The sequence below is a fragment of the Nerophis lumbriciformis genome, linkage group LG07, assembly GCF_033978685.3.
Source record: "Nerophis lumbriciformis linkage group LG07, RoL_Nlum_v2.1, whole genome shotgun sequence".
NCBI classification, from domain to species: domain Eukaryota; kingdom Metazoa; phylum Chordata; class Actinopteri; order Syngnathiformes; family Syngnathidae; genus Nerophis; species Nerophis lumbriciformis.
In genome coordinates this window covers 19,538,632-19,565,768 of record NC_084554.2, presented here as the reverse complement: position 1 = coordinate 19,565,768, position 27,137 = coordinate 19,538,632, and the positions used below count along the sequence as shown (strand labels likewise).

Genomic DNA, 27,137 nt, shown 5'->3' with positions numbered 1-27,137 from the left:
CTTTTCTGCGTGTAGAAGGTCATTTAATCTGTCTCCTGCAGTTGATGGTCATTGGTCAGGGTGGACTGAGTGGTCAGAATGTGATGCTCAGTGTGGTGGCGGTGTCAGGGAGAGGAGCAGAACCTGTTCCTCACCTCCTCCCAAAAATGATGGGAGGGATTGTGAAGGCATGACCCAGCAGAGTCAGAGCTGCAACAGCCAGCCATGCACCAAAGACACGGGAACGCAGACCGGTAACTACATTTTTTTAAAAACAATCTGTTTTGTGGTTCAATTACAGAAACACATTGCTGACTAATAAAGTCTTCAAACTTTCTTTTATAGGTTGTGTCAGTGGCATGGTGCTTGTGTCTGAGGAAGACTGCCTGGCCGGGAGAGTCCAGTCTTGTCCTCCGACATGCTCACATCTTAGTTTCACCAACAACTGTACTGAAGAATGTACAACAGGTAGGTCAACATACACCAGGTACAGTTGGTAAACATACAGTAAGCACACCAAGGTACAGTCGGTTAAACGTACACATTTGAACCACAACTAAATTACCATATTTTTCGGACTATAAAGCGCACCGGTATATAAGCCACACCCACTAAATTTTAGATTGAATAACTACACTGTGATGTTTTGGTGAATTTACAGAGGTATTTGTGAAACTGAAACAATACAAAAATAATGCTATTGTAGGTTAATAGTACTAACATTGACACTCGTAAACCAGTGTTGCCAACTTTGCGACTTTGTCGCTAAATCTAATGACTTTCCAATCCTCTTGGTGGCTTTTTTGTAAACAGCTACTAGCGATGAATCTAGCGACTTTTTCCAGTGTTTTTGGAGACTCTTTTGTGTCTTAGAGACTCTGAGGTGAAAGCATGCATCAATCACTGTCCTCAACGAGCATTGACGGGCGCTGCCGGTTAACTGGTATTGCTGCTGCACGAGCAGAGCGGAGTGGAGAACCTCACAGGGCGGGAAGTGCAGCAGTTTGCGCCTGTGCAAAATATTTACAGTCTGGACTTTCATGGGGTGTTCCAATTGTACTGGGATGTCGAAATTTCCGAGTGTAAGTGTGGAGTTTGCATGTTCTCCCCGTGACTGCGTGGGTTCCCTCCGGGTACTCCGGCTTCCTCCCACCTCCAAAGACATGCACCTGGGGATAGGTTGATTGGCAACACTAAATTGGCCCTCGTGTGTGAATGTGAGTGTGAATGTTGTCTGTCTATCTGTGTTGGCCCTGCAATGAGGTGGCAAACTGTCCAGGGTGTACCCCGCCTTCCACCCGAATGCAGCTGTGATAGGCTCCAGCACCCCCCGCTGCCCCAAAAAGGGACAAGTGGTAGAAAATGGATGGATGGATGGATGTTTCTTTACTGTAACACTTGAATAAATTATTGAATTTGATTTGCCTACTGTAGCCATCCTCAGTGACTTACTCACCTTGTCTCTGTGTGTGTCTCTCTGTGACAGAAGTTGAACATTTAGCTAGCTCGCTCATCATGTCAGTCAGTGCAGAGAGGAGACCCACACGCCTACAGACTGCAAATGAAATGTGCATGTGCAAAGCTGCCACTGTTTCCGCCTAGGTTTACAGAGCGAGATGTGAATATTTCTTCAATGTCATTTCAAAGCTAAAATAAATCATTGCAATGTGCTAATTCCATCATTTATTTTAATGAGCCATTACATTTGGTTCGTTAGCGAATATTGCAACCCTCCATTCTTTTGATAAAATGTGATACATTTAACAATGTAGAACACAATTGATTTAAAAAAACAACAACAAATAATCAAAATAAGAAGGTTAAATTGCAGTTTTAATCATACTTATAATTTTTTTTAAATCACTTCTGTATCTCTCCGACAGCATCCATTGCAATAAATTATGCAAATGAGGCGATGATGCAATTTAGCAACTTCTAGCGATGTTTAGGACCGCCAATAGCTACTTTCCTTGCTGAGGAGCTGCTTGTGTTTTATGAAAACTTTTTGCATTATGACCATTATTATAGCCGTGCCGATTTATAAGGCCGCAGCATACAAAGGAACAAAGTAACGGCTTATAGTTAAGTTAAGTTAGTTAACTACTTCTACCAGAGGGTATAGTGACCCTCAGCTCTGGTAGGCATTAAGTTAATATACATGTAAAATTTTATGAAAAATGCAAATATATATATGTATATATATCTATATATATTGTTCGGGACACGCACCTGCTTTAATCAGGAGGGTATTATTTAAGCCTGTGGTTGCCAGTTAGCCGGTCTGGGGACAATATATATATGTGTATATATGTATATGTGTATGTATATATATATATATATATATATATATATATATATATATATATATCTATATCAGGCATGTGATTTTTCCGTCTAAAGTCGGAATTCCATCTTTTTTAATCTCGGGAGAAAAAAAAAAAAAATCTCCCGTTTTTCTGGTTTTTTTTGCGACCCTAAATCAAGATTCGAGACGTAGTTTATATTACGCCGTAGTTGATTGGTCGATATGTTCCTTGTGACCAATCAGGACATCTGTTATGAATGATGACGTTAATAACGTCATCATTCATAATGGTTATTACCGCCATTTTCCATATGTAAACGATGTCGGTTCTCGAGAGAAAGGACGCTTTACGAGTAAAAGAAATTGATAGATAAACATCTCAAAAATAAGTTTCGATGGGACTGGATGTAAAGGGGAATCACTGATACTGTTGGGAAGAAGGAAGTTACGACTTTGTTCGGTGATTTTATTCGGAAAATCGATCGTCCCGGAAAGGTTTTGTGCACGTGGTGTCATGATAATATTGACTATGGATCACGAGGTTTCAAGGCTTTAGAAGTACATGCGAAACGCCAAAAACATATGTAACAACTTGAAGCAAGGAAAACAAACTTTTCACTAGCTGGTACTTTTGGATGTCAACCGAAAGTGAGCAAACCTTACGCACTTCATCCTTTGTTTACATCGACAACTGCCGTAGACATCGAGAGGAAAGATCCACTCAAACAACCCACTTCAGTTGCAGACAGGGTTGTTAATAATGAGGTAAGCTAAAAAATATTTGCTTGCGAAATACGCATGTTTATTTTAAATATTAACCAATTATTGCTTTGCGAAATATAAATGGGTTTTTCTAAAAATAAAAAGCCACGTGAAAATATATGATGAAATTACAGAAATTCAAGGAGTCGCATTATTGATTCCAGTTAACAATTTATTTGAAATAATTTTGCATATAATACTATTTTGTAATATTAAGTTCTTATGTAGTCTCTTGAAACAATATTGTCAGTGGTGTAACAATCTTGAAGGTAAATATTGTAGCGGCTAGCTACGGGGTGTTAGCCAATGGCTTTGGCTGGGGGGCGGGACTTCCGGGGAAGTTAGGGAAGTGACGTTGTTGACAGGAAGTGTTAGTTCGAGTTTTGCCGGGAAAGAGGGGAGACGCACATTGGAGCTGTTGTGTGGTTACATTGCATCTTATTACAATAAATACGAGACAAACGAATAAGTCTATGAGCCTACGTTCCTGGGAATATTACACTGGTGTCAGAAGTAAAACCGGCGTTTTTCGAAAGAGACTTTGTCGCGGTAAGGACACGCTGCGTACCGCGCATTAGCCAGTTAGCTGCAGTCTGTGAGTTAGCTAGGACCGCAAGCGTTTAGCATGTTTAGCTACGGTGAGCTTAAGTTTAAAGTGGAGCGGGATGACGCTGTTTTGGAGCGGGTGACCGTCGAACAGCCGCCCTCCTGCTCGCACACGAGCGGCTCGTCGTCCCGTGGAGATGTAAAGATGTCGCCGCTGCCGCCGCCGCCCACAGCTTCCCCGCACGGCGCGCCCCCCCCACCGTCTGCTGCCTCAGTGAAGACGCCAAAATTTGCCGGTGGATCAGATTGGGAGGCGTTCCACGCTCAATTTGAACTTTTGGCGGACGCTAGAAGGTGGGAAGCAAGGGACAAAGCGTTACAATTGGCTTTGTGTCTGGAGGGAGAGGCTCTTTCGTGCCTCCTGCTGCTGGATTCTGAACAATAGCGGTGCTACGCAGCCCTGGTGGGGGCGCTCAAGAGGAGGTTTGGGAGATGGTCTCAGCCAGCGCTTTTAAAAACTGAACTGAGAGGGAGGTGCAGGAAGCCTGGCGAGCCTCTCCGGGGGCTCGCTAATGACATTGAGGGCCAGGTGCGCCGTGCATATGGTCACCTGCCTGCTGATGCACGGAATGAGCTCGCAACTGACCTGTTTGTTGGAGCCATTACTCCTCCTGACCTGCGCGTGCAGGTGCAGCTTCAGCACCCGAGGTCCCTGCAGGAGGCACTGGAAGCTGCTGTTGAGAGGGAGATGCTGGGGAGTGCAGCTGCAGCCGGGGAACTGGAAATGAAACCCCATCCAGTGAAGGCGGCATCGTCACACACGTCTAGTGACGGGGCTCCGGCTTGGGCGACAGAAATTACCGAACTACTGAGGTCGGTGACTCTGCAAAGTCAACGTGGCCCGCGCCCCATGCAGGTCTGCTGGGGATGTGGCCAACCTGGACACTTTCGCAGGGAGTGCCCTGCCACTCGTTGTGAGCCGGGAAACGGCGCCGGGCCCGCATAGTCAGGGGTATGCGGGCCCCTACGTCCACCGCGGACCCTGACTCGCCAGCCCAGGCTCGTCAAGCGGGGGAGGGAGCCCAACAGCACAGCCAGGGGGGAGGGGCTCCATCCCCCCCAGAAGCAGACGACGACTCGCCTTCTGCTCCTTCTTCTCGCTTTCGGGCACCCGGAGGAGCCCAGCGACACAGCCAGGGGGGAGGGGCTCCATCCCCCCCAGAAGTAGATGACAGCAGTGTGCCACCTATGGCGGTGGGCTGGACACGGGGGGGCCCAAAGGTGGGGGCTCCTGCCATGTCGCTGTATCTGTCCAGGGGGTGCCTACGGTGGGCCTGGTAGACACGGGGTCATCGGTAACGCTGGTAAGACCGGACGTTCTGCCCAGCAGTACACCACTTGAGCCCACAGCAGTACAGCTACGCTCCTATGGTGGGGAAGGGGTTCCTGTGGTTGTGCGTGGGGGGAAAACGAGTTCGCCATCTAGTTTGGGTGGCAGACGTGCAAGACTGCTGCATCTTAGGGCTGGACTTCCTCCAAGTCACTGGGTGCCTGCTAGACATGGGGAGGGGTACACTTAACTTCCCGGGGGGCCCTACAGTTGCCATGGGTACCCTAGTTTCCGGGACCCTGCCCGTTTCACCGCATGCCTCTACAGTCTTGTTGCCTCACACCACACCTAGTTACTACCCCTGCCCTCTCCCTGTCTCCCTTCAGCCAATGAGGGGGGAGACAGAGCTGTGTATTACCCGGGGATGCCAGCCCTGGGCATCCCTACCCACGGCCCCCCACCCGCAGCCATCACCCCCGGTCATGGGGGGAGGGGTGTGGAGGGAGGAGTATGGGGACTTGGAGAAACAGCAACAGGAGCAGCTGAAACAGCTGCTGATGGAATTCCAGGGCAGCTTTGCAATGAATGAGAGTGAAGTGGGAAGAACCCACTTGGCAGAGCATGTCATAGACACTGGATTGGCGCGGCCCATCAAGTGCCACGCGCGCCGCATTCCCCTCGCTCGACAGCAGGTATGTGACAAGGCCGTAGATGACCTGCTGCGGGCCGACTTTATTGAGCCGTCTGAGAGCCCCTGGGCCGCACCTGTGGTCATGGTCGCGAAAAAGAAGGCTGGTGATTGGCGATTCTGTGTGGATTACAGACGGCTGAACGAAGTGACCACAAAGGACTCTTACCCCCTTCCCCGTATTGATGAGTCCCTGGACCTAGTTTCCGGCTCTTCGTGGTTCACCACTCTGGACCTTAAAAGCGGATATTATCAAGTACCCCTTTCTCCTGAATCTCGCCCTAAATCCGCCTTCTGTACCGGCTGGGGCTTGTGGCAATTCAAAGTCCTTAGTTTTGGACTCTGCAATGCCCCCGCCACTTTTGCCCGGCTTATGGACAAAGTGCTGGCTGGTATACCCCGCCAAGAGTGCTTGGTATACCTGGACGACATCCTGGTACATGGGCGTTCTTTTGAAGCAGCCCTCGGGTCCCTGAGTCGAGTCCTGGAGAGGATTCGAGCAGCGGGCCTTAAACTGCACCCTGACAAATGCAGTTTCATGCGGCGAGAGGTAACCTTGGGACATGAGCTGGGTGCCGATGGCATCGGCGCCATGGGCGAGAAGGTGCGGGCTGTGAGAGACTGGCCTGTCCCTCGGGACCAAGGACAGCTGAAGAGCTTCATCGGGCTTGCCTCTTACTATCAGAGGCACGTGCGGGGTTTTGCTACAATCGCCGCGCCCCTATATCGATTGCTGGAAAAAAGCAAAGACTTTGTGTGGTCCGAAGGGTGCCAGGAGGCATTCTGGGGGCTGAAACAGGCCCTGTGTGAGGCCCCGGTACTTGCCCCACCTGACCTCACCCTGCCCTTCTTACTGGACACTGATGCCAGCGGAGTGGGGGTTGGGGAGGTACTTGCACAGCCGTGGCAGGAAGGGGAGAGGGTGGTGGCCTACTTCAGCCAGAAACTCACAAAGTCGGAACGGAATTACTGTGTCAACCGCCGAGAACTCCTGGCAGTGGTGCTCTCTATCAGACACTTTAAATATTACCTGTGTGGCCTCCCCTTTGTGATTAGGACTGACCACTCTGCCCTCCAGTGGCTAATGACTTTCCGGGAGCCGGAGGGGCAGGTCGCCAGGTGGTTGGAAGAGCTACAAGGATACCACTTTGAAATAGAACATCGGCCAGGTACTCGCCACTCTAACGCGGACGCGCTCTCTCGCCGGCCGTGTGCAGCAGACGGATGTCGTTACTGCGAGCGCAGGGAAGCTCGGGAACAAGAGCGGCGGGCAGAGGGCGCCGAGTGTGCGGCCGTCAGTCAGGCTGATAACGTTGACTGCAGGGAACTACAGACTGTAACGAATGCTGATTGGAGGCACGCGCAGGAGGAGGACACAGACCTTCAGCCTGTCTTGCAGTGGGTGGAGGCTCGGCAGCGCCCACCTTGGGAGGCGGTGGTACCGTTCTCCAAGGCTACCAAGGGCCTGTGGGCCATGTTTGACTCACTGCGGGTGTCCCAAGGTGTGCTGCAGCGGGCATTTAAGGCCGCGGCCACGGGGGAAGAACAATGGCAGGTGGTGGTGCCAAAGGGACTGCAAGGGGAGGTTCTTAAGGCAGTGCATGGGGAAGGTGGGTCTGGACATTTCGGGGTCGCCAAAACACTTAAGCGGCTGCGACAAGGGTTCTATTGGGGTCGGCAGAAGAGAGATGTAGAAGACTTCTGCCGCCGCTGTGACCCCTGCGTTGCCCGCAAAGGCCCCACTGGGCGCTCACAGGCACCGCTCCAACAGTTCCCAGTGGGGTGCCCCATGGACAGGGTGGGGATTGACATTACAGGGCCGTACCCACGGTCTAACAAGGGGAACCGCTACGTCCTTTCCGCCATAGACTATTTCACCAAGTGGCCTGAGGCATACGCCATTCCCAACCAGGAGGCAGAGACCATTGCCGATGCCCTGGTGGAGGGCATGATAGGTCGGTTTGGCGTCATGGCGTCTTTGCACAGTGACCGAGGCACAAACTTTGAGTCCCGGGTGTTCGCGGCCTTGTGCGAGCGCCTGGGCATTCACAAAACCCGCACTACCCCATTGCACCCTCAGAGTGATGGGTTAGTGGAGCGGTTCCACCGCAACCTGGGAGACCAGCTCGCCATTGTCACCTCCCGCCACCAGCGTGACTGGGACCAACACCTACCACTGGTGCTGATGGCGTGTCGCTCTGCTGTCCAGGAATCCACGGGGTGCACACCGGCACTTCTCATGCTAGGGAGAGAGATGCGCACACCAGCAGAACTGGCCTTTGGCCGCCCACCGGATGCCCCAGCCTTTGCTGCAGGGCCAGAGTACGCCAGGAAACTACAAGACCGGCTGGACTCAGCCCACAGTTTCGCTCGGGAGCAGCTGCAGGAAGCTGGTGTAAAACAAAAACGCTACTATGACGTGACGACCCGAGGGAGGGACTTCGCGCCAGGCGAGTTGGTCTGGGTCTACAACCCGATTCGGAAGAAGGGCCGCAGTCCCAAGCTGGACAGCAAATGGACAGGACCCTGTAAGATACTCCAGAAGCTGGGAGAGGTTGTGTATCGTGTCCAGCTCCCCCCCCCGGGGAAGGAAGGTGGCCCTCCACAGAGACAGACTCGCCCCCTACCGGGGGGGTCCCCCTTCCCCTGCTTCGGATACACAGGTGACCTCTCCCTTGCCCGCACAGCCCTTTACCAATACCCCGCTTACGCCCCAGGGGGAACCAATTTCCCCACTCCCCTCATCCCCCGCCCCCTCCAGCTGCCGCCCGAGGACTGGCACACCCGACCCAGCTGTTCCACTGCTGGGGGATGGAAGAGAGCGGCCGAGGCGGAAGAAGAGGCCTCCGGACCGCTTGCAAGACTTTGTGGTGTCCTTAGACTGAAGGACAATAAGGGAAGGGGGTGGGGGGGTTTGTGAACCTGCTTTTGTGTGATGTAAGGGTTATGTTTGTTTACACTGTTGTGTTTGCACTAATGGGTTGCTCTGATTTACATGCTGCTATGGTGTTGCCAAATGTTGCCTTACGGGTCAGTCCTCGAGGGCGAGGACTTTTTGTAAGGGGGGGGTGATGTAGCGGCTAGCTACGGGGTGTTAGCCAATGGCTTTGGCTGGGGGGCGGGACTTCCGGGGAAGTTAGGGAAGTGACGTTGTTGACAGGAAGTGTTAGTTCGAGTTTTGCCGGGAAAGAGGGGAGACGCACATTGGAGCTGTTGTGTGGTTACATTGCATCTTATTACAATAAATACGAGACAAACGAATAAGTCTATGAGCCTACGTTCCTGGGAATATTACAATATTTTCACACTTGTTTCATGCAATATGTCAGTGTCCTCACATTATTATTATTTCCTATTTTCAAATATGAGTAAACAATACTAAACATGTTTAATTATTTTCATAAATTTATATCCTATTTTGGCGAAAATAATGAAATGTTTACATTTGGTATTTTGTTATATTTATAACTAAACTTGTAGGCAATTAGGCATATACATTAAAACTGTGAATTGTTATTAGTGGTTATGTATTTTACAATTAATGCTACTTTCTGATAGCATATATCATGTAATAGTCGTAACTTTAAAATATATTTTGTATAATAATAAATCTTGGCAAACCTGTTACACCACTAATAAATTTTTTTTACCCCATATATATACAATATCTGACTAATAGTAATGATAGAATGATTTCAAATATGAAAGGAAATTTTATTTTAGAGCAATCTGCTTATTACCAAAACCTAGGCAAATTTTGAGAATGACCCATATTGTGTAAAAAGCTACAAAAGCAGAGACCAAAAGGAAAATGCAGGCTGCTCAGAAATTTGCAAGGAACGCTCATGTTAGGGCTCTCCGAGAAAGCTAATGTGTGAAGTGAACTGAAGTAATGTGTTAATACTGTAAATAAACTGTAGATAATAACACTGATCAATATGACACCTGTGGATGTGAAATGAACACAAGATGTAAATATTAGTGACTAAATACTGTTGGGACTGAACCATATACAGTGATGTACAATATGTCATACAAATATGTGACGGATAAATAAACATGCATATATACTGTACAGCAACACTAGTAGCAGACTTTTATCAAGAATAATTTAGCTACACTACATTTTAATACTTAATACTTTAATATACTGGAACCTGTTTAAGTCAGTTGACAACCCGTTTATGTGGATGCAACATAGAGTGAAACTCCAAAAATTAGATCGTCGTGCAAAAGTGATTTAATGTCAGGAATTTAACTTAAAATGTGAAACTAATGTTAAATAAACTGAAAAGTGACATATGTCAAGTCTGTACTTGTTATAATTTTGATGATTGTGGCTTACAGTTTTGAAAACCTTACATTTTCAGAAATGTTCCATTTGAGGTTTTCATAAACTGTAAGCCATAATCATCAAAATTATATCAAACGAAGGTGTAATTAAAATAAACATACATGAGAAGACTGGATGTTGCAGTCTGGCTGATTGAATCCACAATTAGCAACAATTATCTACTTTCACATCTAAGTGAAAAACAATATCCTCGTCAACGTCAGTATTTATCTGTTCATTTACTCGTAAAACAAATATTATTTAGATGTTATTTTTTTTTCTTCCCTAGGGTGCCGCTGTCCAAATGGCATGTACTTACAGGGAGGACAGTGTGTGGAAGCCAGCCAATGTGTCTGTCAATGGAACGGCCAAATATTGCAGCCTGGACAGACCATCAGCAGGGACAATTGTACGACATGGTGAGATTATTTACTTCATATCTTCTACTTTGGATGTATTATTGCTTCGCATAGCTATAGGCTTTTACAAAAATTAAAATGGATGGATGGATGGATGGATAATCACTTCAAAATATATTTTATTTGTGTATGAGTTAACATCATTAGGTACACCTGCACCATCAAATTAGATCCTTTAAAAGGATGTGACAAAAATGGTTGCATAGAAAAAAATAATGCTTGGCTTTGATTATGTTTATAAGGTTTTACTTCACTATTAGTATTAAAGATCTCTGTTATTGCAATAATGTAATACTGCACTGCATCATGCAGCAAGTGCTGTTTCTAATATTGTGCACCTACCATGGATGATACCTTGCAAACATCAAAGACAATGTATATTATTGCAGTATAAATGTTTGAGATTATAGCTATAGCTAATTTCCATCTTCAATACCTCAGCAAATTGATGTTAAAAGGAAGACAAACACGTTCACAGCATAAAACATAGATTAACAATAACATGTAAATTATAAGGTTTAAGTGTTGTAAAACACTTACTGACAGAAATGTACCTTGTAAATTACGCAAATACATAAAACTGTCTATAAATTATGATTATAACTGATTATGACTCTCCAGCAACCATTTTTCAAGGTCTTATTAAAAGATATCTGTGTTTCTAGTTCCTCATATTTTACAAGAATTGTTTTTCATGTTTGACACGCTGGATGAGAAAACACACTTTTTCAATGAAGTCAATGAAGTAAAGTTAAATTTAGCTATGTTTGTTGTTTAAAAATGTCAATGCAGCTAAAATTGTATGTTAAATTTGATTTTATTCAGTTTTTTAACCTGCTTCTTAAAGAATAACTGTGAATCCAGCACAATGTAAAATATTGGACTACCCTAAATTCATTAAGGTGTAAATGGGAGCAACATAGCAGCTGATAGCTGCAGTGTGGCTGCTTATTATAGCATGGACGTACAGAACAGCATAGTCTGCGACTCTGTGTACATCTGACGAAGTATAATAGAGAGTAGGTAATTGATGTACACACTAAATGATTACATGCTCAGATTGAACATTGTGGCACCTGTGGCATTTAATCAGCTATTTTATTCATTCTCATTATGGGCATTAGAATGCATTTGACATGTTTACCCATTCATTCACTTGTGATGAAATTTGCTAATATATGCTCAAACCCATTAAACAGTTTTAAATGCACTGTATTAAAATGTGTTTCTGTACAACTTTGCGCTTGACTAGAACTCATTTAGTCCTAAGTGAAGTAAAGTCAACATTTAGGAGTGGTTGTCTTCTGACAGTCATTATGTGACTATTCCAGTACATTCCATAAAATAGTGTGTCAGGTGAGCCAGGTAATTTTTTCAAAAGCCTTTTTATTACCATTAAAGCTAATTTTAAATATATTTAACAATTGTAATGCTAAAATGGGGAGTCAAAACATTACAATTCAACAGGTCTTATTTACTTACTTACTACATTTATTTTATGAAAGTACACAAAACAAGCTAGCAAAATATCACTATCAGCTTTTAACATTGAAGTTGTTATGAAAAGTCTGACGTGACTAATTTGTTACAATAGCAAATATGCTAATACAACACTCAATAAATGTAAGTGTTTCATTTATCCATTCATCCATCCATGTCACGTGTCCCTCTTGGGGTTGCTGAAGTGTAGCTGGAGCCTATCCCAGCTACACTCGGGTGGAAGGCGGGGCACACCCTGGACAAGTTATCACCTCATTGCAGGGCCAACACAGAAGGACAGACAACATTCACACTCACATTCACACGCTAGGGCTCATTTAGTGTTGCCAATCAGCCTATCTCCAGATGCATGTCTTTTCGCTGTGAGGCACAAGCGTCACCGTGCTGCTGTTTCATTTGTAATAAATTAATAGTTATTATTTTTGTTCAATTCAAAGTACATTTGTTAAAATTAATTAACAACATGAATACAGTTATTTTTATATGTAGAAAACATTTACCATGAACAATGTAACATACGTTGTAACCCGTTTAAGTCAACCCCATTTATGTCGACAGCTCATCAAGTTCTGGTCTACCGTGTCGTTTGGGTTCTTATTATTAATAAAAAGTGCCCGCTTAAGTTGACTTTGACATACATGGTTGTTTGCTTTTGTTGACATAAAATGTGCGATTTTTTTATTAAATATGTACTTTTTATGTTGACATGTGTTGTACAAAACCCAAAACCAGTGAAGTTAGCACGTTGAGTAAATCGTAAATAAAAACAGAATACAATGATTTGCAAATCATTTTCAACCTATATTCAATTGAATACACTGCAAATACAAGACACTTAAAGTTCGAACTGGTAAACTTTGTTATTTTTTGCAAATATTAGCTCGTTTGGAATTTGATGCCTGCAACATGTTTCAACAAAGCTGGCACAAGTGGCAAAAAAGACTGAGAAAGTCGAGGAATGCTCATCATACACATCCCACAGGTGAACAGGTGTGTGACGTTATCACTCCCTGTTCAATGCTCGTTGCCTTCAGGCGCCGGTCAAAACTTAGACTTTGATTAAGCATCATTAATTTATGGTAACGCGTTAACACATTAACATTGACAGCCCTAATGTACGTATATATATATATACATAATGTATGTATGTACTGTATATGTACATATGTATATTTATGTATGTATATATGTATGTGTGTGTGTATATACATATATATGTGTGTTTATATATGTATAAATATATATGTGTATAAATATATATAATTTATGTATTTTTTACTTGATTTTTGCCATGTACAATCCATTATTCATCGACTGTTGATTTGTTTGTATTCATAAAAATCAATAAAACATATTAATAAGAAAAAGACAAAAAACAGTATGTCAACTGTGTATGGATATGCTTGTTTACACGGCAAAAAAATAAAATAAATTAAAAGAGATGAGGAGGTGAGGAAGTGCAGTGTACACATAGCTCCAACTGTGGCCAGCTCAAAGTTGGAAGCAAGCATAGCGCCCTGTAGTCACGTGAGTGCTTTTTGACCAATCATTTAGGAGGTGGTCGGAAACCGAGTTGGCCATTCTCTCTTTAATTAGGATTTTGCTACTGAATAAACGCCACTGCCCCTTATAGCTCAGCCCCTGAATCATAGCTCAGAACCTTACAAAATATTCTCCTGTTGCTACGATGTCATATGAAAACACAGTAATCTAAATCAAATATGCACAAATGGAAAAAAAAAATGTTACCAAACAAAGTACTTTATTATCATACATTGTCCTTATGGTTCTGAACAAAGTCACAAGTAAATCTGCAAGCAATGGCTAGTTTTGGTTATGTCGACAACAGCATATATCATTTACATCAGTCAGCCAGTCCGAAGGGCATCAACTTAAGCGGATTGTACTGTATATGTAACTTGACAGATCTTTGCCATGAATTACTGTATTTTTATTTCACTTGGTTTGTGGTATATCCACCATCATTTTATTAATGTGTCTTTTTACTTCTGTATATTATTTTGACACTGGTAGATTTTAAATAAAAACATGTTTGTCCCTACAAGTGTATGCAAGGATGGACACGTCACCTGCGACTCTTCCGACTGCATGCTTAGCTGTCAGTGGTCAGCCTGGTCGTCATGGTCACCATGTGACGTCACCTGCGGGCTTGGGCTCCAACAACGATACAGGTGAACAGCTGTTGCAGACTTTTTGATGTCTGCTTACATTTTAACTCCTAATCCAATCCTATTTTCTTGCTTTAAGACCAACTTGCATCAGTTTACTTCTCCCTTTCTTACTTGAGACAAGTTGTGACTGAACAGATGTGTCTTCTTAGGTCTCCAATAAACCAGACAGGAGCCATCAGAGGACTCCTGTGCCCAGGAGACTTATCAGAAGTCCGCCGCTGCTCCATCCCTTGCATCACTGGTAAACACGTGCATTCACTGACCAAGAACAGGGACAATACTTGTTGGTTTTCAGTCTCATCATCTGGCATCGTCTTAGGAGCTAAAGCTAATCAGACAAAAGGATCATTATCACTCATCGTCAGTTTCTCTTATGTCCATACGTTTTGATCATGTCTTCTTTGATTGATTGATTGATTGATTGAAACGTTTATTAGTAGATTGCACAGTTTAGTACATATTCCGTACAATTGACCACTAAATGGTAACACCCGAATAAGTTTTTCAACTTGTTTAAGTCGGGGTCTACGTAATCAATTTACACACCAACTAGGGAATGGAGCACACCTTGCCAAATAAAGTATAGTACCTTAACTTACCATTTTACAGTAATTGGTTTTACCCATTGACCTTGTAACTTAGAACCCATGTATCTCAAATCAGAGTCACCCATTGAAAGGTGTTGGCCACACTGCACACCACAATTTTAACACTATTGTCCACTGAGGTGACTGATGCACAACTTTGACATCAGGACTGACACATATAAGAGAAAAAGCAATTTAAGATATCTGTCCACTGTAGTAAGCAGCGTGCATGAAAGGGTTAAACTGCAACATGTGACTTATGTACATCCTAGCTTCTAAATTCATATATAACTTAGTATCATTTAGCATATATGTTAATTTACTATTAAGATGACAGGGCAAATCTCAAATGTTCACACAGACCAACCGGATGGGGTTTGGAGTAAATGGACCAGCTGGTCAGAGTGCAGTAAGACGTGTTTCCATCATGTTGACGATGTGGGAATCCGGCAACGATTCCGCAGCTGCAACCACAATCATACTCACACGCCTTCCTGTGATGGAGACAACATAGAGCAGGAGCCTTGCAACACGGTGCACTGTGCAGGTACGAGTGATATATGTTCTCTTTTTTTTATTCAGAATGCAAACATCAGCAGACTAAAAGTTAATTGCCTTCTGCTTCTAGTGGACGGCAGCTGGTCTGCATGGTCCATGTGGTCTCTCTGTTCCTCTGATTGTGACTCTGGTGTTCAAACTCGAGAGCGGTTCTGCACTTCACCTCCACCACAACATGGAGGCAGCAGCTGTCCTGGTCCACACGTTCAGACGAGAGACTGCAATGCTCACCCCTGTACAGGTACCATCGAATAATATGTATCAACTAAATACCATCAACTATATACCATCAAACATATACCATCAAACATATACCAACTATATACTATCAAATATATATAATTTGGATACCATTAAACATATACTCTCAACTGTAGTCCAACAAATACTGTATATACCAGAGGTGTCAAACCTACGGCCCAGATTTTATCCGGCCCGCGTGATGAGTTTGCCAAGTATTAAAATGAGCTGCATTTTTTTTAATGAAAGCAACTGCTGTTCTAAATGTGTCCACTGGATGTCACAATAGCAATTCTATTAGGACTAGCAAGAGGTACAAAGTAAAGCGTGGCTGCGGCTCCTCTCCCTCGACACAAATGAAACTTAAAACCTGACGTTGTATGTCTTCTGCTTCGAACACATCGTTACTTGGCCCCCTTAATCCCCCATAATGAAAACTTGACCCTTTTGAATAGTTTTTACCTCCGTTTCTTACGGTTTGTCGAGTTAGAACTGGATTGATACGTGGACATGACAAAGGAGGTATTTGATACCTAGAAGAGTTTACATGTTGTGTTTTTTGTTCGATCTCAGAAAGACTGTGACTTAAAGTTTAATCCTGGCTTTGTAGATACACTGAGAAAAAGTCTAAGCACATTGTGTTTTTTAAAATGCACCAATTTCCTCAGAATTTTCAACAAACTCGAAGTGTGTTGTCCAGAGTATTATTTGTGATTTGTATGTTATCAGAATGTGCTTTTTCTATTTTGTGCAAAAGTACAACAAAAAAAAAACCTGGAGTTGTCTTTATTTGTAGGTTATCATGCCATGATTCTACCATTCCGGCCCACTTGGGAATAGATTTTCCTCCATGCGGCCCCTGAGCTAAAATGAGTTTGACACCCCTGGTAAATACCATCAACTACACACAAACAACGATATACCATCAACTATGTACCATCAATGTATACCGTCAAATATACACCATCAATCATATACCAACTATATAATATCAAATATATATCAACTGCACTGTAAGCTCAGGGTTTCCCTCAGATTGTGACAGTGGGAGCATGGCTAGGGGCGTTGTCAATACGATGTCATTATATAATTTACATATTTTCTTTAAAAAGGCTAACAAAAATGTTGTGCATACATTTAAAAACAAATCTTTGTTATTAGTATTTTTTCTCATATCATTTTGCTGTATTTTGCAATTGCTGCTGCTCATTGTATGATGAAACACAGTGGCGGCTGCTGGTCTTTCACGTAGGGGGAGGTCATTTTCAGCGACTGTACTCTCTATACAAAAATACAGGCTCCAGTAACAGATACAAGATATAAAAATGCTAGTCCAAGAAATGTATGTACAAAAGTACATATTTGACCATTTATTATTAAATTATTATTATTTATTTATTTTTATTGTGATTACTTATGGAGTATATTGTGAATAAATTGTGAACAGGAAGTGAACAAAAAGTTTTAGCAACTGTTATGTAAAAGAAAAGGGGTAGGATTAAATAAGCACTGCTTCTTCCTACTTCTTTTCGAACATGTTGAAAAGAGAAACTGGAAATTGTGATGTATCATGTTGTATTTTTTTGACCTGTGGGGTTCCTCAGGGCTAGATTTTGGGACCCCTATTGTTCAACTTTTACATGCTGCCATTAGGACAGCGAATACACAGCTTCAATATGTCCTATCTAACTACGCAGATGACACTCAGATCTCCGTGTCACTGATGGCAGGTGAACGTCGGCCTGTTGATTCACTTAGTCGCTGCATCGAACAGATTAGTGTGTGGATGCAAAACAATTTTCTTCAGCTAAACTCATGCAATACTGAAATCATTGTCTTTGGCCGACAGAAGCAAAGATAAACTGTTATTAATCACCTTGAGACCCTCTTCCTGAAACCTAGCAATCAGGTTAGAAATCTAGGGATAATAATGGGCTCAGATTTTAACTTTAACAGCCACATGAGGTCAGTAACATCAGCAACTTTTTACCACCTGAATAACATTTTTAAAATCTGAGGAATAATGTCTAAATCAGACTTTGTCTACAGCAGGTTAGACTGCTGTAATGACCTTCTCACTGGGCTCTCTAAACAGGCTGTAAAGCAGCTACAGTACATCCAAAATGCTGCTGCGCGAGTTTTGTTGACAACCAGGAAATACGACCATATTAGTCCAGTGATAAGGTCACTGCACTGGCTTCCTGTTGCTCAGAGAATAGTGTTTAAAACAGCTCTCCTTGTATACAAGTCTTGTCATGGTCTTGTACCAGAGTACATCTCTGATATGTTAGAGCCATATGAACCATCTCAAGCTCTGAGAACCTCAGGGAGTGGTCTCCTACTGGTGCCTAGTGTCAGGACCAAATATGGTGAAACTGCATTTCAGTTTGATGCTCCTTAAATCTGCAATAGTCTTCCCTGAAGCTGTAAGACGGGCCTCAACATTGGCAATGTTCAAATCCAGCCTATAAACACTTTAACTTTAAAGTATTTTATCAACAATATTTGATTCATTTTATTGTATTGAGTTTAATATAAAATATTTTTGCCTTCTTTTAAATTTCTGTAAAGCACTTCAAATTGCCTTGTGTACAAATTATGTTTTATAAATAAACTTGCCTTGCCTTACCTTGCCTATGTACCATTAAACATATACCATCAAATAAATACCAACAAATATAAACCGTGAAATATACACCATCAAGTATGTACCATCAAATACGTACCGTCAAATATAAACCATGAAATATACACCATCAACTATGTACCATCAACTATGTCAATCATTCAATCAAAGATCATTTATATAGCCCTTAATCACAAACGTCTCAAAGGGCTGCACCAGAAAATAGAAACTATCACATTTATACCATCAAATATGCCCAGTACCATGAAATATATGCATCAACTATGTGCCATGAAAAATGTTGCATTAAATATATACCTTGAAATATATACCATCATCAATATAAAATCAACGATATACCATCAAACATATACCATGAAATATGTACCAACACGTATATACATTCAAACATACAGTGGACCATGAAATATATATATACACACCAACAAATACGTACCATAAAATATATACCAACAAATATATACCATCAACTATGTACCATCAAATATGTACAATCAAATGTATACCATCAGACATGTACCATCAAATACTGTATATACCATCAACTTTATAGTACCATCAACTGTATACTTATTATTTCATTGTCAACATAATGCAGTTTCTAACAGTATTTCCTGAATTTGCATGCAGGTGTGTGCCCAGAAGGCATGACTTACTTGACAGCAGCAGAGTGTGAGCAGCAAGGAGGTGCATGTCCTCGTGTGTGTTTGGACATGACCTCCACTGAAGTGCAGTGTGCCACCGCCTGTTACGACGGCTGCTACTGTGAGCTCGGCTTCTACCTGCTCAACGGCAGCTGTGTGACTTTGTCCCAGTGTCCTTGTTACCACCAGGGGGACCTCTACCCAGCTGGGGTCTCTCTGTCTGTAGATGCCTGCAACAACTGGTACTGTCCTGACAGAAACACAGACGTTAGAAGAGAAACTGAAAGTCAAAGTTAATTGATTGTTTCGGATTTTTTCCAACAGCACATGCATCAATGGAAAAATGGAATGTGGAACAAAGCCTTGTCCTGGTTAGTGTGTTTATTATGATGTGTCTTTTTGAAGGCACAATATGCACTGTAGAGGGTGCCTCAGCATTATGCATAAAGGTTATAGTAATATTTAGAGTTAGAGGAACTCAATTACTCATTTGTCTTGAGTGTCTTCATAATTCTTTGTCAGTAAACACTGATATAAACCTGATTAGTTTATTTTGGTGTTTTGATCACAAACACCACTGAGCTGCCCTATCAGTGACATTGTGACATCAGCTGCACCGGCCATATAAAATTACTATAATATTACTAATAATAGATTAAATATTAAAAATGAAATATTATATACAAATATAAAGAATTACACATATGCAATAATTAGAATGTATCTCATATGTAATATTATTTATAATAAAAGTATATTAACTATACATACATTAATATAAATAATAATACATTAAAGATATACTGTATATTATTTATTTAATCTAAATTCATTATTTTCAATAATAAAGATGTATTGCTATTTATTTTACATTTATTATTTATAATAATACTACCGTATACGTTATTTATTCTATGTCAATAATATTATTTTAAGTTATTATTATATAATAGTTATTATTATCATTATATATTGATGTTTATCCATTTAATTATTATTATAAATTATAATTATTATTGTTATTATTATAACTAAAAACGCATTCGGAGAGCCCAAACCTTAGTCAGGCCCAAGCCCTCATTAGTAGATGATGATCTCGTTCACCCTTAAAAATGAAATCCCTTGTTTCTTATCCAGTTTCCTAAAAGTTTCATTAAAATCTTCCCATTAAGTTGCTATCTAACGTTTATGTAGTATATATAATATGTATGTGTATATATGTATATGTATATATATTTATAAATATACAGTATATGTACATAATTACAAATAATAATAAATAATTCTGCTTATTTAATATTGTCTACAGAACAGGGATTCAAAGTTAAATAAAACACGCTGTAACATACTGTACTGTTGCGGATCTGGACATATGGGGACCCTAGGAAGGATTAGACCAGGAGGTCCATGGCTAGTTATCGATTGATGTCAGTATTTTGGGCCCTCTAATGGCCGTGTGTTTGCCTAGGGGGAAACACCTTAGCATCTGTGTCCCACTTCCTTTACATTGTCAGGGGATCAAAACGGGGTCCAAACATTGCGAACAGAGAGTACTAGATACTAAGCCACAGAGTTAAAAGTCAAAGTTTATTGTCCAATGTGACTCTTGAGGGGTCAGGTCTCTACCTGACCCCTCAAGTACCAAGTTTATCAATATATCCACACACAGCTGCAGCGGCCGGCATTCATTATACCTGCACGTTCACACCATTGTGAACAAAATACAATTGTGTAACCTGCATCAACATTATTAATACCGAACAACATCAACTGTTTTTGCCCTTTGCCTTTTCATGCTTTTTTTCCATGATTCTCCAATATGATTTAGTGGACTGCGGCTGGAGCAGCTGGACCCAGTGGAGCGCCTGTAGTCGAACATGTGATGTTGGTGTGAGGAGGCGGTACCGTTCAGGAACCAATCCCCCACCAGAGTCTGGAGGTCGTCCCTGCGAAGGCGTCAGGGTTGGCATGGACACCTGCAGCGTTGAACCTTGTTTTGGTAAAATCCTTCCACCCTGTAAATGTTGCTTCATCCCTCCTTACAGAGTAAGCTAATTTGGGTGTGATGTATGTCAGGTGTCAAAGAACCATGGAGTTTGTGGTCCGAGTGCTCAGTGACGTGTGGAGGAGGTTACAGGACCAGAACCCGGGGACCCATCAGAGTTCATGGCACTTCACAACAGTTCAATGCCTGTAACCTGCAGCCATGCGGTACAACAAAAAATGTGCTCCTTCATTTGCAAAGCATGATGACACAAATTTTACTGCGGTTTATTGACCTCTGATTATTTATTGTACTTTTTTTTATTTATCCATCCATTATTTTTTTATTCCTCGAACTACTATCAGAATAAACTTTGGGCATTTTATGCAAGCACATACAAGACAATGTTTTTTGTCTAAAGTGTAAAGGAGGGTTGCATATGACATCACATCCTTTTTTCTTCTTCGCAGCTTAATTCACACAATAGGCAAGCAGCGAGAGCTTAGAATTAAAACAAGTGAGAGTGAGTGCAGAGTTTAAACAGAAAATGCCATATTGCTGTTCTGGTTTTGGGTGTTATACAGGACTGTCTCAGAAAATTAGAATATTGTGATAAAGTCCTTTATTTTCTGTAATGCAACTAAAAACATGAAAATGTCATACATTCTGGATTCATTACACGTCAACTGAAATATTGCAAGTGTTTTATTATTTTAATATTGCTGATTATGGCATACAGTTAAAGAAAACTCAAAAATCCCATCTCAAAAAATTAGAATATTTCCTCAGACCAAGTAAAAAATAAAGATTTATAACACCAAAACAAAATCAAACATTTGAAAATGTCAATTAATGCACTCAGTACTTGGTTGGGAATCCTTTGCACGGACTACTGCATCAATGCGGCGTGGCATGGAGGCAATCAGCCTGTGGCATTGCTGAGGTGTTATGGATGCCCAGGATGCTTCAATAGCAGCCTGTAGCTCATTTGCATTATTGGGTCTGGTGTCTTTCAGCTTCTTCTTCACAATACCCCACAAATTCTCTATGGGGTTCAGGTCAGGGGAGTTGGCAGGCCAATCGAGGACAGTAATGCCATGGTCAGTACACCAGTTACTGGTGGTTGGCTGGGACATCTTACTGACGCCGATGCAGCGGTTGCCCTGATTCCTGGATCAATGAATCCTCCTTGGTTGCAGCCTCATCTCGCAGCGTAGCAGAGAGTGGTCCGTATCGCAGTCTGCGCTGTGAAAAGAGCGTGTGTGAAGGACACATTTCATGGCGGTGCGCCTGACTAGGATGAGGTCCAGCTGGTGCCAGTGTTTGGAGCGAGGGTGTCTGCAGGAAACCTTGTGTTGGGGCTTGGACTGGAAGTACGAGTTTGTGACGCATAGCTTGTGGAAAGGGCACAGTTCGAGCAGGCGCTGCCCGTCCTCGTTCATCTTTCCCATCCCAAATTTGCCGAGGCATGAGGGCCACGAGTCGTGATCCGCCCCCACTCTGGCATTGAAGTCGCCCAATAGAACAAGTTGTTCCTTACTGGGGACGCTGCTGATGATGGAGTCCTTGGTGTCTGGGGTGGAGGACAGTGTGGGACGTACACGCTCACGAGGGTCACGGGGCCTTCGGTGGTATTGAGGCGAAGAGTGAGGAGTCGTCCTGAGCCGTTGCTGCCTTGCTCCACCGTATTCAGCAGGCTGTTCTTCACGGCAAAGCCTACGCCATGTTACCTCGGCTCTTCTGAGCTCTTTCCTTGCCGGAGGAAGGTGTAATCATTCTCTTTCATCGTACCCGAATCTGCCAGCCGTGTTTCTTGGAGGGTGGCAATGTCTACATTCAGTCTGTGGAGTTTGTCCTTGATGACCGCAGTTTTCCTGAGATCACTGATGTCTGTGAAGTTCGTAGAAAGGCCGGTCATCATAGTCTGGACATTCCAGCAGGCCAGGTTGAGAGATGGTCTCTTTTGCTTGGTCGGTTTTTGGCTGGTGCGGAGGATTCAGTCTACCATTCAGGTGGTTCCCTATCCCCATGAACCCAATGGGGAGGGTAGACCGTGGCGGGACAGCACCTTGCTGACTGGGGGCTGCCCAGCTTGAAGCGGGCGGTAGCTGTCCAGTGGGATACAAGGATCCCTCCCACTGTCGAGAGAAACCCCTAGCACCACGCTCTACGCCAACTGAGCGCGGCGTATCACCGGTATTTGTTGCTCCCCGTATTGTCTATGCCGTAGGCGAAGCTGGAGTGTTCTCTCCAGGTTTTGATGGTCGGACTCTAGCCAGGGCGATTTGATGTGGAGGACAGGCTGTTGCCAATGCAGTTTGTCCCACCTCTCCATGTCGCTAGTGGATGCAAAGGAACAGTCAGGCTATTACAATTTGGCATCAGCGATGTTGCAGGAGCTGCCGGGACGAGGTTGCAAGCAACAACGGACCGCCTTAGGGGCTCTGACTGCGGATTTTTTCCTCGAGTTTTACTCCTGAAGCCTTTTCCATGTCTGGATATAGCCGCAAGGCAGCGGAAGTTTGGAATCGGAGTTTTCATTCTCCAAGACAGATTGCCATCCCAGGCTGACGAGCACTGTCCGCTCAAAACAACTGGTTTTACGGCGGCAGTGATTCGTTCGCCTTCGCCCCTTTTCCTGTCAGTAACAGCAATTCCGCCGGGCTAGAAGCTAGCCACATGAGCAGGCCAGGAGTTGGACTTGGTTGTCAGAGGCTATTTGATTTTTGCGTCATACATGTATTTGAATCAAATACAAGCAGTCATGAAAGGTAAAATATTCGCCGTGCGAGTAAGAGTGAAGATCCGCCTCAACAAGCCCAGGGAGTGTGCATTATCACAGCGTGCAGAAAACCTCCAGAAGCGTGCAGGCCAATCACTTCCATAAGTGCTAAGATAACACAACTTATATATACTCTATTGTCGTTTGCCAACACTACTTGTTTTACTTATTTCACCAGGAAGGCAAGGTGTGGCCTGGGGGCCATCTGCTGAACGCACCTCTTGTTTTTGGCATGTTGTAGATATATAAATAAACAAATGTAAATAAACACAAATAAATGTAAAAATAGAGGAAAAAGACAAACATAATGAGACATATGTTACTAATAATAAATAAAAACACAAAGTTTTGTCTTTAAATAAATGTTTTTGTCTTTTTACTAGCTTATTTCATTCCAAGTGACATAATGACGTCACACTACCAACATATTGAAATAATATTTATAACAATATTCTTTTTTTGTATACTTGAATGCTCTGCGCCAATGCTGTTCTTTTTAAAATGTAAAATAGTTAACTTTTGTTATTTATGATCATATTTATAAGTACAGTAGTGTTTGTTTTTATATATGGGGAGGAAATAAAACACTGCTGTTATTTTTTGAATGTATAATTACCTCTTGGCAGCTGATACCGCAATTTAAATTCTGTGCAAAAAGTTGTCAAAGCGCAGTGATCTTAAATATTTGATACTTTGAAACACTTTGCAATAAAGTCGTAAACTTAAAGGGTACCTATTATGCAAAAACAACTTGTCTTACTTCTTCGTACCTGTTTTTGTGTACTCAAACCATGGAGGCATCGTGGAGATATTACTAAAACAATATTGCCTTCATTCATACTTCTTCCAAATGAGCCGTTTGGAATTTGCCCAATTTTTGACGTGTTTCCCATTGCTAACGTTAGCAGATATCTTCATATATAGTAACATTTTACTCACAGAGCTTTGCCCGAGTCCACTATAGTAGTCTGACATTGTAGTCATTGTAGTGTGGTTAAGAGGGGAGGAGTATATTTACAGCTAGAATTCACCAAGTCAAGTATTTCATATATATATATATATATATATATATATATATATATATATACACATGTCTATATATATATATATATATATATATATAGACATGTATGTATATATATATATATATATATATATATATATATAAATAAAATAAATACTTGAATTTCAGTGTTCATTTATTTACACATATACACACACATAACACTCATCTACTCATTGTTGAGTTAAGGGTTGAATTGTCCATCCTTCTTCTATTCTCTGTCACTATTTTTCTAACCATGCTGAACACCCTCTCTGATGATGCATTGCTGTGTGGCACGCACAAAAGTGCTTTCATCAAATGCACTAGATGGCAGTATTGTCCTGTTTAAGAGTGTCACAACATTGCTGTTTACGGCAGACGAACTGCTTTACGGTAGACGAAAACGTGACTGCTGTTGTTGTGTGTTGTTACCGCGCTGGGAGGACGTTAATGAAACTGCCCAACTATAAACCCACATAAGAAACGAAGAACTCGCCCTCGATCATTCTACAGTTAAAATGATTGGGCAGGCACGTTGTTTATATTGTGGGAAAGCGGACTCAGGCCTCCAGCTATGCCTGAATTTCGTGAGATTTTAGGGAGAAAATTTGTCCCGGGAGTTTTTCGGGAGAGGCGCTGAATTTCGGGAGTCTCCCGGAAAATCCGGGAGGGTTGGCAAGTATGCGATAGGGAGAAGTTTTTATCTACACGGGTGTGTCTTGACCTCCGCCGAACCCCTGAGGCCGACTCACCGAACCCCTATGGTTCGATCGAACCCAGGTTAAAAACCACTGCTCTATCATCTTGTTAATGGGCAGACGAGCTCGTACATGGACATGCTTCCTCCACTGTTGCCATTTCTAATACAAAGTAGCGTATAGTTTGAATTTATATCTGTCAGTATGGAAGCATTAAAAACTACAACATGGCTGACGGGGAGAAGATGCAGTCAAAGTGGAAGCACGTAAATAAGACCACCCACAAAATGGCGCATCCTGAAGAGATAATCAGAAAGCAGCTTGAAGATGGTCTGTAAAACATCATGTATGCAAAATGTTGACCAAAGAACTACCATTACATGTTATGTAGACCACAAGGAAGTGTTTTAAAGCCCCCATTAAGAACTTTCAGTTTTTGTTGATTTTGGTGGCCGCAGTGGGCCAAAGCGGTAGTGTTTTGCCTGAAGGAAGACCACATTTCCCATAGCGTCGTAAATCGTCAGAAACAGACGAGGGGAACAATGAGAAACCTTGGAAGGGACCGCAGATGTGGGACCTCTGGGACCCCAACCCCCAAATTCTGTTATTGTGACAACCCTACTTTATTGCTACTCCCTGTCTGTAGGAGGCAGTGTCTATGTGTCTGCCTGGGGATTGCTGAGATATAATAACTAAACTCATAGCATTCACAATATCACAATATCGTCCTGGTATTTGTGGTAATTCATGGAAATGGTGTGATTTGTTGATCTATTTGTAATGATGAATAATTTTTTCAGATGCTGGCAGAGTGTGTCCGGCAGGTCAGCAGTGGGAGCAATGTGTGAGGGGAGCAGTGTCGTGTTCAGATGTCACAATGGGCCTCAGTCGTAATTGTACACCAGGCTGCCAGTGTCCACCTGGGACTTTCCAACAGGTCGGTGTTGAGGTTCAACCACAATAAAAAGACTCTCTCTCCCCCCACCACCACACACACACACACATAGACTGTTGTTACTTTTCTTTATCTGGCCCTAGGATGGAACGTGTGTCCATGAATCTGAGTGTCGCTGTGATGTTGATGGAGAGAAATATAAACCAGGAGGAATTGTTCCCTCAGACTGCAAAAATTGGCAAGTAAAACACATTTTTTTATATGTTACTGTTTAATTTAATCAAACATTTTTAGTTTTAGTTTAGTCGCTCAACATTCGTCAAACATTAAAAAAAGTCTGTGCTTATATTACAGTACATGTGAAGCGGGGAGACTAGTAAACTGTTCTCAAGCCATCTGTAACGGTAAAATGATGATGACGATTATTATTGTTGCTTAAGTAAGCTATTAGCTTTGATTTGAAGTACTGGTGTAATATTTTTAACAGTTGATGGGCAGTGGTCCTTGTGGACTCCGTGGGGTCACTGCTCAGTGTCATGTGGAGCAGGTCTGCAGTCCAGATATCGCTTTTGTTCCAGCCCTCAGCGCTCTGGCAGCGGCTTGTCATGTCTGGGACCCAATCGTGAGGACAGAGTCTGTGTCAACACTTTGTGTGACCGTAAGTTTGTCACCTTCACACCGTATTGACCCAGATATAAGACAAATGTACTTTAAGACCACCACTCTTTGTTGTAATGTAATGTCCGAGAGCAAAATGATAGGAAGACAGACTTTCAATTTGTTGGAAGTGTGGTGTGTTTATTGACAAAGCATGTCTTAAACACTTGTAAAACAGATAAAAAAAATCTAAGTAGCAACTTAAACAATCAAAAGTACAAAGCAAAGAATCTACTCACTCCAATCAAGGAAGGAAACCATGTGTTTTGGCATCAGTATGTCTGAATTGTTCACAACAAAATAACATTTCTGCTCTTTTATATGACTTCCCATACTACCTGGCATG

General features: G+C 42.5%; 1 protein-coding gene across 1 annotated transcript in view; it reads left to right on the top strand.

Annotated features, from left to right (window-relative positions):
- sspo (SCO-spondin) overlaps nucleotides 1-27,137 on the top strand; it is a 302,516-nt gene that overhangs the window by 141,003 nt on the left and 134,376 nt on the right. The window contains exons 55-69 of the mRNA XM_061964637.2: nucleotides 42-233; nucleotides 325-447; nucleotides 10,233-10,362; nucleotides 13,929-14,054; nucleotides 14,204-14,295; nucleotides 15,003-15,188; nucleotides 15,270-15,440; nucleotides 18,717-18,972; nucleotides 19,055-19,101; nucleotides 20,559-20,729; nucleotides 20,807-20,941; nucleotides 26,040-26,176; nucleotides 26,278-26,372; nucleotides 26,489-26,538; nucleotides 26,622-26,792. Coding sequence (XP_061820621.2) covers nucleotides 42-233; nucleotides 325-447; nucleotides 10,233-10,362; nucleotides 13,929-14,054; nucleotides 14,204-14,295; nucleotides 15,003-15,188; nucleotides 15,270-15,440; nucleotides 18,717-18,972; nucleotides 19,055-19,101; nucleotides 20,559-20,729; nucleotides 20,807-20,941; nucleotides 26,040-26,176; nucleotides 26,278-26,372; nucleotides 26,489-26,538; nucleotides 26,622-26,792 — 2,082 coding nt within the window. The remainder of the gene's footprint in view (nucleotides 1-41; nucleotides 234-324; nucleotides 448-10,232; nucleotides 10,363-13,928; nucleotides 14,055-14,203; nucleotides 14,296-15,002; nucleotides 15,189-15,269; nucleotides 15,441-18,716; nucleotides 18,973-19,054; nucleotides 19,102-20,558; nucleotides 20,730-20,806; nucleotides 20,942-26,039; nucleotides 26,177-26,277; nucleotides 26,373-26,488; nucleotides 26,539-26,621; nucleotides 26,793-27,137) is intronic.